Raw genomic sequence first — 17,949 nt, forward strand, 5'->3', positions numbered from 1 at the left:
CACTACAGTCAGTCAATACTGCTACAGTCAGTATATACTACCACGGTGAGTAGCTACTAGAGTCAGTAGATACTATTATAGAGTGAGTAGATACTGCTATAGATGTTGTAGTTACTACTATAGTCAGTGGATACAACTATAGTCAGCAGATACTATACAGTTAGTCGTTACGAGTATATAGTCGGTAGATACTACTGTAGGCCCAGTAAATACTATGGTCAGTAGTTATTACAGTCACTAAATACTACTACACAGTCAGTAGCTACTACTGGCTCAGTAGATACTACGGTACAGTCAGTAGATACTACTACATAGTCAATAGATACCACTTCCTCTGTTGTATGTAAGGTGTTGTTAGTATATATACCTACGAGGGGTAAAGATATTTTTTGAGGGGGGGGGGGGGAGACCGCAATTTTCGGAAACCTTTTGACATCAGCTATTTACACCACACTTTCTACAACTTTTTGGACTTGTGAAAGCCTCTTATATATTTGTTGGTGGAGAAATGTACAAACAGCCCACCGGGCTCTGACAATACCTTAGTATCTGTGTATATATATGTAAGGTTTTTAAGAAATATATTTTTCACCCGGGCAAAGCCGGGTACTTCGGCTAGTTATTTATATATATTTGTGTGTAGGTCAAACACGCCGCGGTCCCTAAACTGTGGAATCGGCTGGCACACAACGCAGGCGCCGCGTGTCTGAGGCGCCATTGACGCACTTCTCGGCCGTGAGTTAAACGAAGTTGTTAATAAAACCGTTGTTTAAACAAAACTTTCTTAAAGGAGTTTATTATTGCCAGAAAGGGTAAAATCTACTCTTATTTTTCATACAGCTACTTTGTTTCATCGAACGAAAATGTATTTGTTAACGTTATACTTTTTTAACTATTGAAAGCCAAATAGGGTGCAAGGCTGCAGGGAAGACGAATGACCACACTGCACGGACGATAATAAACTAACAGAGGGGGTCAACAACAACACACAACGCACAAAAACCTCTGGTCTGGCAAAACCTATGGATAGGGGGCGTGACCTCTACGCTCCTCCCCCAGCAGCGGCGGTGGGCGGGGCTAACTCCCCACCGGAAGTGACATCGCCACGTGATTGATCAGCGAGCTCGTGACTCCCCCCACCCTCACCGCCCCTCCCCCCGGCAGCCCCGCCCGCATCCAGTGTGATGGGCGTGGTTATAACCTCCACGCCCCTCCCCCCGGCAGCCCCGCTCATCCCCGGGAGGGTGTGGGCGGGGCTATCTCCCCGCCAGAAGTGACATCGCCACGTGATTGGTCAGTGAGCTCGTGACTCCCCCCCACTCTCACCGCCCCTCCCCCCCGGCAGCCCCGCCCGCATCCAGTGTGATGGGCGTGGTTATAACCTCCACGCCCCTCCCCCCGGCAGCCCCGCTCATCCCCGGGAGGGTGTGGGCGGGGCTATCTCCCCGCCAGAAGTGACATCGCCACGTGATTGGTCAGTGAGCTCGTGACTCCCCCCCACTCTCACCGCCCCTCCCCCCCGGCAGCCCCGCCCGCATCCAGTGTGATGGGCGTGGTTATAACCTCCACGCCCCTCCCCCCGGCAGCCCCGCTCATCCCCGTGGGGGTGTGGGCGGGGCTATCTCCCCGCCAGAAGCGATGCCTCCTCTTGATTGGTTGGCTCGCTCGTTCACGCCCCCCCCCACCTCCACACCGCCCGAAGTTGCAGACAGCTGCTAACGGGGAAGGAAAGAGCCGGCAGGTTCATTTGGCCTTGATCGCCACTAGCCAATCAAAGATCAATTGAAATTGATATTGATTACAGGATAATCGAACGAGGAGAGGCTGTGGGTAACTCGGCTTCGTATCACACGGGTTCGGGCGGGATCATCGAAGGGCACGGCTCGGCACGGCACGGCTCGGATCTTCATTCAAAGTGGAGGGAGCCGCGCTTCAGTGACCCGGGCCCCCGCAGGAGGTCAGGGGGGTCAGGGGAGGTCAGGGGGGGTCAGGGGGCTTCTAGTCGAGTTGCAATTTCGCTAACGCGGTGGTCAATAATTGTCCGGGGCAGAGTTTAATTGGCCAGGAGCAGAGGCAGGGCGAGGAGGCGCGACCCCAACTCGTTCGGACCTGCGGCAGCTGGAGAAGGGGGGGGGCTAGAGAAGGGGGGGGGCAGCAGCTGGAGAAGGGGGGGGGCAGCTGGAGAAGGGGGGGGGCAGCAGCTGGATAAGGGGGGGGGGGCAGCAGCTGGAGAAGGGGGGGGGGGGGCAGCTGGAGAAGGGGGGGGGGCTAGAGAAGGGGGGGGGGGGGGCAGCAGCTGGAGAAGGGGGGCAGCAGCTGGAGAAGGGGGGGGGGCAGCTGGAGAAGGGGGGGGGGCAGCAGCTGGAGAAGGGGGGCAGCAGCTGGAGAAGGGGGGGGGGCAGCTGGAGAAGGGGGGGGGGGGCAGCAGCTGGAGGGGGGGCAGCAGCTGGAGAAGGGTGGAGCAGCAGCGAGAGAGAGGGAGGGAGGGAGTGCGAGGACGGCAGAGTAGGGGGTGCCACGAGGGGGTCCAGGGGAGGGAGGCTTAAAGGGCAGCAGCGAAGGGCAGCACAGAGGCGGCAGGTGGTGGCACTCTGGGCCATGGACACGACGCACAAGTTGGAGCGACCCAACCCGCTGCATCGCGCCAACCTGGTCTCCAGGTTGTGCTTCTGGTGAGAACTGCAACCCCCCCCCTAGGTCCACTCAGCCATAAATGAGGACTAAATCCGGTGTTGTGTGCGTGATGAACATCAGCGCTGGGGAGACAAAGGCGGCCGGGCAGTCGCGCGTGGTGAGCTGAGTGATGTGAATTCTAGTGATGTTATAGAAGGGCGAGAGAGCTGAGTGATGTGAATTCTAGTGATGTTATAGAAGGGCGAGAGAGCTGAGTGATGTGAATTCTAGTGATGTTATAGAAGGGCGAGAGAGCTGAGTGATGTGAATTCTAGTGATGTTATAGAAGGGCGAGAGAGCTGAGTGATGTGAATTCTAGTGATGTTATAGAAGGGCGAGAGAGCTGAGTGATGTGAATTCTAGTGATGTTATAGAAGGGCGAGAGAGCTGAGTGATGTGAATTCTAGTGATGTTATAGAAGGGCGAGAGAGCTGAGTGATGTGAATTCTAGTGATGTTATAGAAGGGCGAGAGAGCTGAGTGATGTGAATTCTAGTGATGTTATAGAAGGGCGAGAGAGCTGAGTGATGTGAATTCTAGTGATGTTATAGAAGGGCGAGAGAGCTGAGTGATGTGAATTCTAGTGATGTTATAGAAGGGCTAGAGAGCTGAGTGATGTGAATTCTAGTGATGTTATAGAAGGGCGAGAGAGCTGAGTGATGTGAATTCTAGTGATGTTAGTGAAGTGCTAGAGAGCTGAGTGATGTGAATTCTAGTGATGTTATAGAAGGGCGAGAGAGCTGAGTGATGTGAATTCTAGTGATGTTATAGAAGGGCGAGAGAGCTGAGTGATGTGAATTCTAGTGATGTTATAGAAGGGCGAGAGAGCTGAGTGATGTGAATTCTAGTGATGTTATAGAAGGGCTAGAGAGCTGAGTGATGTGAATTCTAGTGATGTTATAGAAGGGCGAGAGAGCTGAGTGATGTGAATTCTAGTGATGTTAGTGAAGTGCTAGAGAGCTGAGTGATGTGAATTCTAGTGATGTTATAGAAGGGCGAGAGAGCTGAGTGATGTGAATTCTAGTGATGTTATAGAAGGGCGAGAGAGCTGAGTGATGTGAATTCTAGTGATGTTATAGAAGGGCTAGAGAGCTGAGTGATGTGAATTCTAGTGATGTTATAGAAGGGCGAGAGAGCTGAGTGATGTGAATTCTAGTGATGTTAGTGAAGTGCTAGAGCGCTGAGTGATGTGAATTCTAGTGATGTTAGTGAAGTGCTAGAGCGCTGAGTGATGTGAATTCTAGTGATGTTAGTGAAGTGCTAGAGCGCTGAGTGATGTGAATTCTAGTGATGTTATAGAAGGGCTAGAGAGCTGAGTGATGTGAATTATAGTGATGTTAGTGAAGTTCTAGAGAGCTGAGTGATATGAATTCTAGTGATGTTAGTGAAGTGCTAGAGAGCTGAGTGAAGTGAATTCTAGTGATGTTAGTGAAGGGCTAGAGAGCTGAGTGATGTGAATTTTAGTGATGTTATAGAAGGGCGAGAGAGCTGAGTGATGTGAATTCTAGTGATGTTAGTGAAGTGCTAGAGCGCTGAGTGATGTGAATTCTAGTGATGTTAGTGAAGTGCTAGAGAGCTGAGTGATGTGAATTCTAGTGATGTTATGGAAGGGCTAGAGAGCTGAGTGATGTGAATTATAGTGATGTTATAGAAGGGCTAGAGAGCTGAGTGATGTGAATTATAGTGATGTTATAGAAGGGCTGGAGAGCTGAGTGATGTGAATTATAGTGATGTTATAGAAGGGCTGGAGAGCTGAGTGATGTGAATTCTAGTGATGTTATGGAAGTGCTAGAGAGCTGAGTGATGTGAATTCTAGTGATGTTATGGAAGGACTGGAGAGCTGAGTGATGTGAATTCTAGTGATGTTATAGAAGGGGCTATAGATCTGAGTGATGTGAATTCTAGTGATGTTATAGAAGGGCGAGAGAGCTGAGTGATGTGAATTATAGGGATGTTATGGAAGGGCTAGAGAGCTGAGTGATGTGCATTCTAGTGATGTTAGTGAAGTGCTAGAGAGCTGAGTGATGTGAATTCTAGTGATGTTATGGAAGGGCTAGAGAGCTGAGTGATGTGAATTCTAGTGATGTTAGTGAAGTGCTAGAGAGCTGAGTGATGTGAATTCTAGTGATGTTATGGAAGGACTGGAGAGCTGAGTGATGTGAATTCTAGTGATGTTATAGAAGGGCTAGAGAGCTGAGTGATGTGAATTCTAGTGATGTTATAGAAGGGCGAGAGAGCTGAGTGATGTGAATTCTAGTGATGTTAGTGAAGTGCTAGAGATTCATCTTCTTGGTTCTTTCAGGAAAGTCACGTAGAAGGGAAGTAATAAAATACGTGACTTTACCGAAAGAACCAAGAACATGAATCCCTGCAGTCACGAAAGCTTTAAATCGAAATTTAAGTTCTAGAGAGCTGAGTGATGTGAATTCTAGTGATGTTAGTGAAGTACTAGAGAGCTGAGTGATGTGAATTCTAGTGATGTTAGTGAAGTGCTAGAGAGCTGAGTGATGTAAATTCTAGTGATGTTATAGAAGGGCGAGAGCTGAGTGATGTGAATTCTAGTGATGTTATAGAAGGGCTAGAGAGCTGAGTGATGTGAATTCTAGTGATGTTATAGAAGGGCTAGAGAGCTGAGTGATGTGAATTATAGTGATGTTTTAGAAGGGCGAGAGAGCTGAGTGATGTGAATTCTAGTGATGTTATAGAAGGGATAGAGAGCTGAGTGATGTGAATTATAGTGATGTTATAGAAGGGCGAGAGAGCTGAGTGATGTGAATTCTAGTGATGTTAGTGAAGTGCTAGAGAGCTGAGTGATGTGAATTCTAGTGATGTTATGGAAGGGCTAGAGAGCTGAGTGATGTGAATTCTAGTGATGTTATAGAAGGGCTAGAGAGCTGAGTGATGTGAATTCTAGTGATGTTATGGAAGGACTGGAGAGCTGAGTGATGTGAATTCTAGTGATGTTATAGAAGGTCTAGAGAGCTGAGTGATGTGAATTCTAGTGATGTTATACAAGGGCGAGAGAGCTGAGTGATGTGAATTATAGTGATGTTATAGAAGGGCGAGAGAGCTGAGTGATGTGAATTCTAGTGATGTTAGTGAAGTGCTAGAGCGCTGAGTGATGTGAATTATAGTGATGTTATAGAAGGGCTAGAGAGCTGAGTGATGTGAATTCTAGTGATGTTATAGAAGTGCTAGAGAGCTGAGTGATGTGAATTCTAGTGATGTTATAGAAGGGCGAGAGAGCTGAGTGATGTGAATTATAGTGATGTTATAGAAGGGCGAGAGAGCTGAGTGATGTGAATTATAGTGATGTTATAGAAGGGCTAGAGAGCTGAGTGATGTGAATTCTAGTGATGTTAGTGAAGTGCTAGAGCGCTGAGTGATGTGAATTCTAGTGATGTTATAGAAGGGCTGGAGAGCTGAGTGAAGTGAATTATAGTGATGTTATAGAAGGGCGAGAGAGCTGAGTGATGTGAATTCTAGTGATGTTATAGAAGGGCGAGAGAGCTGAGTGATGTGAATTCTAGTGATGTTATAGAAGTGCGAGAGAGCTGAGTGATGTGAATTCTAGTGATGTTATAGAAGGGCTAGATAGCTGGGTACGTGATATTAAACTATAGTGTTGTTCTCGAAGGGCGAGAGAGATGAGTGATTGATGTGAATTTAAACTATGTGCAAGACGCTCCCGCGGGTCATTTTTACGAACGCGATGCCCGATCCAGGACAACATTAAACGCAGGGTGCTCTGGTCACGGCAGACGCGGTACGCATTGCTGCTTATTGCATAATCTCTACAAGTTGTCCTCGGAGAGTTCACGAGCTTTCGTTAACTGTTAACCTGCACGGTCACTCATTTTGTGGCTGCCTTGTCAGAATGAGAATGTTGATTGATGCTGGAGAAATCCGATGAGCTGCGAAGAAGCTCTTTAGATGATGTTTTCTGCGCCCTAGAAAACGTAAGCCGAGTCTCGTGGCTGGTTGCCAGGAGGGTCCTGCTCCACACCGATTTTAAATGTTGCGTCTTTAGCTACGGGGCGGAGGAAGAAGAAACCCACCGCGAGAACGGGCGTGAGAGAGAGAACACAAACGCCTCCACACACGAGAAGAGGGAAAAGCCGGCGCCCGCGTCGGCAATTGAACCCAGTTGCCACCCAGTGATGGCCTCGAAGCGCACCTAGCCTGGCACGAGCGCTGTGCGACGACGTCCACGCCACTCGGTCGTGAGCGCCAGTTTTCCCTGCGTCTCTTTGCACGTGTGGGGAGTGGTGGCGCAGTGGTTGGCGCAATTCCGCTGTGATATTGCCACAATTCCTGTGACGCCTCTAGGTAGACTCGGCCACAAATGAGTACCCGGTACAGTGTGTCAATATCAGCACTCGGGAAACAAAGGCGGTCGAGCGTGGTGTTGGCGAACCACCCGGCCTTCAGAGGTGCTCGCTAACACCACTTGCCCCCAACGTGCTAATCGCTACACGGGTGAGCTTTGTATTTGCGTGTGTGTGGATGCCACCCACCCCCTCGTGTGCCGTGTCGGCCTTCAGAGGCGCTTACTGACAGCACTTGCCCCAAGAGTCTGTTCAGGCTCTACGGGGGAGCTTTGTCTTGTTGACAGCACTTGCCCCGACACTACACAGATGGGGGGGGGGGGGTCTTTGGCACTCGCCCGAACACTTTGTACGTTACCACTGCGTCACCCTGGCGACGGAGAGCACGGGAGAGAGTGGGAGAGAGAGAGAGGGAGTGAGAGGGAGTGAGAGAGAGAGGGAGTGAGAGGGAGTGGGGGTGAGCGAGGTGTGTACCTGGATGTGGCTGCCAAGCTGGGATTTTGTGGTAAATACTGAAGACCCCACCCTCGCTTGACACCGCGCCAAGCAGGTGCCGGTCCATCACCGCCCACCCACCGCCCACCACCACCCACCACCACCCACCGCCCACCACCACCCACCACTTACCACCCACCACTTACCACCACCCATCACCGCCCACCCACGGCCCACCACTACCACCGCCATCCACCACAACCACCACCCCCCACCACTGCCATCCACCACAACCACCACCCCCCACCACTGCCATCCACCACAACCACCGCCATCCACCACAACCACCATCCACCACAACCACCGCCCACCACTGCCATCCACCACAACCACCGCCCACCACCACTACCACTACCGTCGCCCACCACCTCCGTACCCGGCACGCCCCCCCCCCACGGCTTCGCCACTCGTTGCACTCTCGCTGTGAGTCTCTTTCACGCTCCACGCCGCAATCATTATCATGATTATCGTAATCACCGTCACCGATGATCGTGATCACCGTCACCGATGATCGCAATCACCATCACCGATGATCGCGATCATCATCACCGATGATCGCGATCATCATCACCGATGATCGCAATCACCATCACCGATGATCGCGATCATCGTCACCGATGATCGCGATCATCGTCACCGATGATCGCGATCATCGTCACCGATGATCGCGATCACCGTCACCGATGATCGCAATCATCGTTACTGTTAGCTAACGTCGCCAATGTCGGGGGGGAGGTGTGGTGGGCGGTCTGCAGCTCTGTGAAGTGGGGGGCGCGGGGGAGAAGGGAGGGTGGGGGGTCGTCGCTCCGGAGCCGGCGTCCCCCGGGAGCCTGGGTTCCAACCCGAGTCTTGGCGGCCCAAACGCAGAGGGCAGAGCGGGGTCCCTAGCGAGGTCGTGGTCTAGGAGCTGTTCATCAACACACAGAGAGACCCACAGACTCAGACTCACATAGAGACCCACAGACTCATAGACTCACATAGAGACCCAAAGACTCAGACTCACATAGAGACCCATAGGCTCATGGAGAGACCCACACACTCATAGACTCACATAGAGACCCACACACTCATAGACTCACATAGAGACCCACACACTCATAGACTCACATAGAGACACACACACTCATAGACTCACATAGAGACACACACAGACTTATAGACTCACATAGAGACCCACAGACGCATTGACTCACATAGAGACCCACAGACTCATAGACTCAAATAGAGACCACACACTCAGACTCACATAGAGACTCACAGAATCATAGACTCACATAGAGACCCACACACTCAAAGACTCACATAGAGACCCAGAGACTCATAGACTCACATAGAGACCCACAGACTCAGACTCACATAGAGACCCACAGAATCATAGACTCACATAGAGACCCATAGGCTCATGGAGAGACCCACAGACTCATATACTCACATAGAGACCCAGAGACTCATAGACTCGCATAGAGACCCACAGAATCATAGACTCACATAGAGACCCACAGACTCAGACTCACTTAGAGACCCACATACTCAGACTCACATAGAGACCCAGAGACTCATAGACTCACATAGAGACCCACAGACTCAGACTCACATAGAGACCCACAGAATCATAGACTCACATAGAGACCCATAGGCTCATGGAGAGACCCACAGACTCATATACTCACATAGAGACCCAGAGACTCATAGACTCGCATAGAGACCCACAGACTCATAGACTTGCATAGAGACCCACATAATCATAGGCTCACATAGAGACCCACAGACTCAGACTCACATAGAGACCCACAGACTCAGACTCACATAGAGACCCACAGACTCAGACTCACATAGAGACCCACAGAATCATAGACTCACATAGAGACTCACATAATCATAGACTCACATAGAGACCCACACACTCATAGACTCACATAGACACCCACACACTCATAGACTCACATAGAGACCCAGAGACTCATAGACTCGCATAGAGACCCACACACTCATAGACTCGCATAGAGACCCACAGACTCATAGACTCGCATAGAGACCCACACACTCATATACTCACATAGAGACCCACAGACTCATAGACTCGCATAGAGACCCACAGACTCATAGACTCGCATAGAGACCCACACACTCATAGACTCACATAGAGACCCACAGAATCATAGACTCACATAGAGACCCACAGACTCATATACTCACATAGAGACCCACACACTCATAGACTCACATAGAGACCCACAGACTCATAGACTCGCATAGAGACCCACACACTCATAGACTCACATAGAGACCCACAGAATCATAGACTCACATAGAGACCCACAGACTCATAGACTCACATAGAGACCCACAGACTCATAGACTCGCATAGAGACCCACAGACTCATAGACTCGCATAGAGACCCACAGAATCATAGACTCACATAGAGACCCAGAGACTCATAGACTCGCATAGAGACCCACAGAATCATAGACTCACATAGAGACCCAGAGACTCAGACTCACATAGAGACCCACAGACTCAGACTCACATAGAGACCCACAGACTCAGACTCACATAGAGACCCACACACTCATAGACTCACATAGAGACTCACAGAATCATATAGAGACCCACAGACTCATAGACTCGCATAGAGACCCACACACTCATATAATCACATAGAGACCCACACACTCATAGACTCACATAGAGACCCACAGACTCATCGACTCACAGAGACTCACAGAATCATAGTCTCACATAGAGACCCACACACTCAAAGACTCACATAGAGACCCAGAGACTCATATACTCACATAGAGACCCACAGAATCATAGACTCACATAGAGACCCATAGGCTCATGGAGAGACCCACAGACTCATATACTCACATAGAGACCCAGAGACTCATAGACTCGCATAGAGACCCACAGACTCAGACTCGCATAGAGACCCACAGACTCATATACTCACATAGAGACCCAGAGACTCATAGACTCACATAGAGACCCACAGACTCATAGACTCACATAGAGACCCACAGACTCATAGACTCGCATAGAGACCCACAGACTCATATACTCACATAGAGACCCACAGAATCATAGACTCACATAGAGACCCACAGACTCATAGACTCACATAGAGACCCACAGAATCATAGACTCACATAGAGACCCACAGACTCATAGACTCACATAGAGACCCACACACTCATAGACTCGCATAGAGACCCACAGACTCAGACTCGCATAGAGACCCACAGAATCATAGACTCACATAGAGACCCACAGACTCAGACTCACATAGAGACCCACAGACTCAGACTCACATAGAGACCCACAGACTCAGACTCACATAGAGACCCAGAGACTCATAGACTCACATAGAGACCCACACACTCATAGACTCGCATAGAGACCCACAGAATCAGACTCACATAGAGACCCACAGACTCAGACTCACATAGAGACCCACAGACTCAGACTCACATAGAGACCCACAGACTCAGACTCACATAGAGACCCACAGAATCATAGACTCACATAGAGACTCACAGAATCATAGACTCACATAGAGACCCACACACTCATAGCCTCACATAGAGACCCAGAGACTCATAGGCTCGCATAGAGACCCACAGACTCATATACTCACATAGAGACCCACAGACTCATAGACTCGCATAGAGACCCACAGACTCATAGACTCGCATAGAGACCCACACACTCATAGACTCACATAGAGACCCACACACTCATAGCCTCACATAGAGACCCAGAGACTCATAGACTCGCATAGAGACCCACACACTCATAGACTCGCATAGAGACCCACAGAATCATAGACTCACATAGACCCACAGACTCAGACTCACATAGAGACCCACAGAATAATAGACTCACATAGAGACACACTGAATTAAAGACTCACATCGAGACCCACACACTCATAGACTCACATAGAGACATACTGAATTAAAGACTCACATAGAGACCCACACACTCATAGACTCACATAGAGACCCACACACTCATAGACTCGTATAGCGACCCAGAGACTCATATAATCACATAGAGACCCAGAGACTCAGACTCACATAGAGACCCACAGACTCATAGACTCGCATAGAGACCCACACACTCATAGACTCACATAGAGACCCACACACTCATAGACTCACATAGAGACCCAGAGACTCATAGACTCGCATAGAGACCCACACACTCATAGACTCACATAGAGACCCACACACTCATAGACTCGCATAGAGACTCATAGACTCGCATAGAGACCCAGAGACTCACATAGAGACCCACAGACTCCGACTTACATAGAGACCTAGAGAATCATAGACTCACATAGAGACCCATAGGCTCATGGAGAGACCCACAGACTCATAGACTCGCATAGAGACCCACAGACTCATAGACTCACATAGAGACCCACAGACTCATAGACTCGCATAGAGACCCACAGACTCATATACTCGCATAGAGACCCACAGACTCATAGACTCGAATAGAGACCCACAGACTCATAGACTCACATAGAGACCCACAGAATCATAGACTCACATAGAGACCCACACACTCATAGACTCACATAGAGACCCACACACTCATAGACTCGTATAGAGACCCAGAGACTCATAGAATCACATAGAGACCCAGAGACTCAGACTCACATAGAGACCCACAGACTGATAGACTCGCATAGAGACCCACACACTCATAGACTCGCATAGAGACCCACAGAATCATAGACTCGCATAGAGACCCAGAGACTTATAGAATCAGATAGAGACCCACAGACTCATAGACTCGCATAGAGACCCACAGACTCATAGACTCACATAGAGACCAACAGACTCATAGACTCGCATAGAGACCCACAGAATCATAGACTCACATAGAGACCCACAGACTCATAGACTCACATACAGACCCACAGACTCAGACTCACATAGAGACCCACAGAATCATAGACTCACATAGAGACTCACAGAATCATAGACTCACATAGAGACCCACACACTCATAGCCTCACATAGAGACCCAGAGACTCATAGACTCGCATAGAGACCCACAGACTCATAGACTCACATAGAGACCCACACACTCATAGACTCGCATAGAGACCCACAGAATCAGACTCACATAGAGACCCACAGACTCAGACTCACATAGAGACCCACAGACTCAGACTCACATAGAGACCCACAGACTCAGACTCACATAGAGACCCACAGAATCATAGACTCACATAGAGACTCACAGAAGCATAGACTCACATAGAGACCCACACACTCATAGCCTCACATAGAGACCCAGAGACTCATAGACTCGCATAGAGACCCACAGACTCATAGACTCACATAGAGACCCACAGACTCATAGACTCGCATAGAGACCCACAGACTCATAGACTCGCATAGAGACCCACACACTCATAGACTCACATAGAGACCCACACACTCATAGCCTCACATAGAGACCCAGAGACTCATAGACTCGCATAGAGACCCACACACTCATAGACTCACATAGAGACCCACAGACTCATAGACTCACATAGAGACCCACAGACTCATAGACTCGCATAGAGACCCACAGACTCATATACTCACATAGAGACCCACAGAATCATAGACTCACATAGAGACCCACAGACTCATAGACTCACATAGAGACCCACAGAATCATAGACTCACATAGAGACCCACAGACTCATAGACTCACATAGAGACCCACACACTCATAGACTCGCATAGAGACCCACAGACTCAGACTCGCATAGAGACCCACAGAATCATAGACTCACATAGAGACCCACAGACTCAGACTCACATAGAGACCCACAGACTCAGACTCACATAGAGACCCACAGACTCAGACTCACATAGAGACCCAGAGACTCATAGACTCACATAGAGACCCACACACTCATAGACTCGCATAGAGACCCACAGAATCAGACTCACATAGAGACCCACAGACTCAGACTCACATAGAGACCCACAGACTCAGACTCACATAGAGACCCACAGACTCAGACTCACATAGAGACCCACAGAATCATAGACTCACATAGAGACTCACAGAATCATAGACTCACATAGAGACCCACACACTCATAGCCTCACATAGAGACCCAGAGACTCATAGGCTCGCATAGAGACCCACAGACTCATATACTCACATAGAGACCCACAGACTCATAGACTCGCATAGAGACCCACAGACTCATAGACTCGCATAGAGACCCACACACTCATAGACTCACATAGAGACCCACACACTCATAGCCTCACATAGAGACCCAGAGACTCATAGACTCGCATAGAGACCCACACACTCATAGACTCGCATAGAGACCCACAGAATCATAGACTCACATAGACCCACAGACTCAGACTCACATAGAGACCCATAGAATAATAGACTCACATAGAGACACACTGAATTAAAGACTCACATCGAGACCCACACACTCATAGACTCACATAGAGACATACTGAATTAAAGACTCACATAGAGACCCACACACTCATAGACTCACATAGAGACCCACACACTCATAGACTCGTATAGAGACCCAGAGACTCAGACTCACATAGAGACCCACAGACTCATAGACTCGCATAGAGACCCACACACTCATAGACTCACATAGAGACCCACACACTCATAGACTCACATAGAGACCCAGAGACTCATAGACTCGCATAGAGACCCACACACTCATAGACTCACATAGAGACCCACACACTCATAGACTCGCATAGAGACTCATAGACTCGCATAGAGACCCAGAGACTCAGACTCACATAGAGACCCACAGACTCCGACTTACATAGAGACCTAGAGAATCATAGACTCACATAGAGACCCATAGGCTCATGGAGAGACCCACAGACTCATAGACTCGCATAGAGACCCACAGACTCATAGACTCACATAGAGACCCACAGACTCATAGACTCGCATAGAGACCCACAGACTCATATACTCGCATAGAGACCCACAGACTCATAGACTCGAATAGAGACCCACAGACTCATAGACTCACATAGAGACCCACAGAATCATAGACTCACATAGAGACCCACACACTCATAGACTCACATAGAGACCCACACACTCATAGACTCGTATAGAGACCCAGAGACTCATAGAATCACATAGAGACCCAGAGACTCAGACTCACATAGAGACCCACAGACTGATAGACTCGCATAGAGACCCACACACTCATAGACTCGCATAGAGACCCACAGAATCATAGACTCGCATAGAGACCCAGAGACTTATAGAATCAGATAGAGACCCACAGACTCATAGACTCGCATAGAGACCCACAGACTCATAGACTCACATAGAGACCAACAGACTCATAGACTCGCATAGAGACCCACAGAATCATAGACTCACATAGAGACCCACAGACTCATAGACTCACATACAGACCCACAGACTCAGACTCACATAGAGACCCACAGAATCATAGACTCACATAGAGACTCACAGAATCATAGACTCACATAGAGACCCACACACTCATAGCCTCACATAGAGACCCAGAGACTCATAGACTCGCATAGAGACCCACAGACTCATAGACTCACATAGAGACCCACACACTCATAGACTCGCATAGAGACCCACAGAATCAGACTCACATAGAGACCCACAGACTCAGACTCACATAGAGACCCACAGACTCAGACTCACATAGAGACCCACAGACTCAGACTCACATAGAGACCCACAGAATCATAGACTCACATAGAGACTCACAGAATCATAGACTCACATAGAGACCCACACACTCATAGCCTCACATAGAGACCCAGAGACTCATAGACTCGCATAGAGACCCACAGACTCATAGACTCACATAGAGACCCACAGACTCATAGACTCGCATAGAGACCCACAGACTCATAGACTCGCATAGAGACCCACACACTCATAGACTCACATAGAGACCCACACACTCATAGCCTCACATAGAGACCCAGAGACTCATAGACTCGCATAGAGACCCACACACTCATAGACTCGCATAGAGACCCAGAGACTCATAGACTCGCATAGAGACCCACACACTCATAGACTCGCATAGAGACCCACAGACTCATAGACTCGCATAGAGACCCACAGACTCATAGACTCACATAGAGACCAACAGACTCATAGACTCGCATAGAGACCCACAGACTCATATACTCGCATAGAGACCCACAGACTCATAGACTCGAATAGAGACCCACAGACTCATAGACTCACATAGAGACCCACAGAATCATAGACTCACATAGAGACCCACACACTCATAGACTCACATAGAGACCCACACACTCATAGACTCGTATAGAGACCCAGAGACTCATAGAATCACATAGAGACCCAGAGACTCAGACTCACATAGAGACCCACAGACTGATAGACTCGCATAGAGACCCACACACTCATAGACTCGCATAGAGACCCACAGAATCATAGACTCGCATAGAGACCCAGAGACTCATAGAATCACATAGAGACCCACAGACTCATAGACTCGCATAGAGACCCACAGACTCATAGACTCACATAGAGACCAACAGACTCATAGACTCGCATAGAGACCCACAGAATCATAGACTCACATAGAGACCCACAGACTCATAGACTCACATACAGACCCACAGACTCAGACTCACATAGAGACCCACAGAATCATAGACTCACATAGAGACTCACAGAATCATAGACTCACATAGAGACCCACACACTCATAGCCTCACATAGAGACCCAGAGACTCATAGACTCGCATAGAGACCCACAGACTCATAGACTCACATAGAGACCCACACACTCATAGACTCGCATAGAGACCCACAGAATCAGACTCACATAGAGACCCACAGACTCAGACTCACATAGAGACCCACAGACTCAGACTCACATAGAGACCCACAGACTCAGACTCACATAGAGACCCACAGAATCATAGACTCACATAGAGACTCACAGAATCATAGACTCACATAGAGACCCACACACTCATAGCCTCACATAGAGACCCAGAGACTCATAGACTCGCATAGAGACCCACAGACTCATAGACTCACATAGAGACCCACAGACTCATAGACTCGCATAGAGACCCACAGACTCATAGACTCGCATAGAGACCCACACACTCATAGACTCACATAGAGACCCACACACTCATAGCCTCACATAGAGACCCAGAGACTCATAGACTCGCATAGAGACCCACACACTCATAGACTCGCATAGAGACCCACAGAATCATAGACTCACATAGACCCACAGACTCAGACTCACATAGAGACCCACAGAATAATAGACTCACATAGAGACACACTGAATTAAAGACTCACATCGAGACCCACACACTCATAGACTCACATAGAGACATACTGAATTAAAGACTCACATAGAGACCCACACACTCATAGACTCACATAGAGACCCACACACTCATAGACTCGTATAGCGACCCAGAGACTCATATAATCACATAGAGACCCAGAGACTCAGACTCACATAGAGACCCACAGACTCATAGACTCGCATAGAGACCCACACACTCATAGACTCACATAGAGACCCACACACTCATAGACTCGCATAGAGACTCATAGACTCGCATAGAGACCCAGAGACTCAGACTCACATAGAGACCCACAGACTCCGACTTACATAGAGACCTAGAGAATCATAGACTCACATAGAGACCCATAGGCTCATGGAGAGACCCACAGACTCATAGACTCGCATAGAGACCCACAGACTCATAGACTCACATAGAGACCCACAGACTCATAAACTCGCATAGAGACCCACAGACTCATATACTCGCATAGAGACCCACAGACTCATAGACTCGAATAGAGACCCACAGACTCATAGACTCACATAGAGACCCACAGAATCATAGACTCACATAGAGACCCACACACTCATAGACTCACATAGAGACCCACAGACTCATAGACTCACATACAGACCCACAGACTCATAGACTCGCATAGAGACCCACAGACTCATAGACTCGCATAGAGACCCACAGAATCATAGACTCACATAGAGACCCACAGACTCATAGACTCACATAGAGACCCACAGAATCATAGACTCACATAGAGACACACTGAATTAAAGACTCGCATAGAGACCCACACACTCATAGACTCACATAGAGAGCCACACACTCATAGACTCGCATAGAGACCCACACACTCATAGACTCGCATAGAGATCCACAGAATCATAGACTCGCATTGAGACCCACAGACTCATAGACTCACATAGAGACCCACAGAATCATAGATTCACATACAGACTCATAGACTCACATAGAGACCCACAGACTCATAGACTCGCATAGAGACCCACAGACTCATAGACTCACATAGAGACCCACAGACTCATAGACTCGCATAGAGACACACAGAA

The 17,949-nt window shown here is 48.8% G+C and overlaps 1 protein-coding gene across 1 annotated transcript in view; it reads left to right on the forward strand.

The window, feature by feature from the left end:
* The first annotated feature begins 2,505 nt into the window (after nt 1-2,505).
* ABCC4 (ATP binding cassette subfamily C member 4 (PEL blood group)) overlaps nt 2,506-17,949 on the forward strand; it is a 105,228-nt gene continuing 89,784 nt past the window's right edge. Inside the window, 1 exon segment of the mRNA XM_078880239.1 lies at nt 2,506-2,672. Coding sequence (XP_078736365.1) covers nt 2,599-2,672 — 74 coding nt within the window. The 5' untranslated portion in view covers nt 2,506-2,598.

This window comes from Lampetra fluviatilis, chromosome 56, assembly GCF_964198595.1.
Source record: "Lampetra fluviatilis chromosome 56, kcLamFluv1.1, whole genome shotgun sequence".
In the NCBI taxonomy this organism is placed as follows: Eukaryota; Metazoa; Chordata; class Hyperoartia; order Petromyzontiformes; family Petromyzontidae; genus Lampetra; species Lampetra fluviatilis.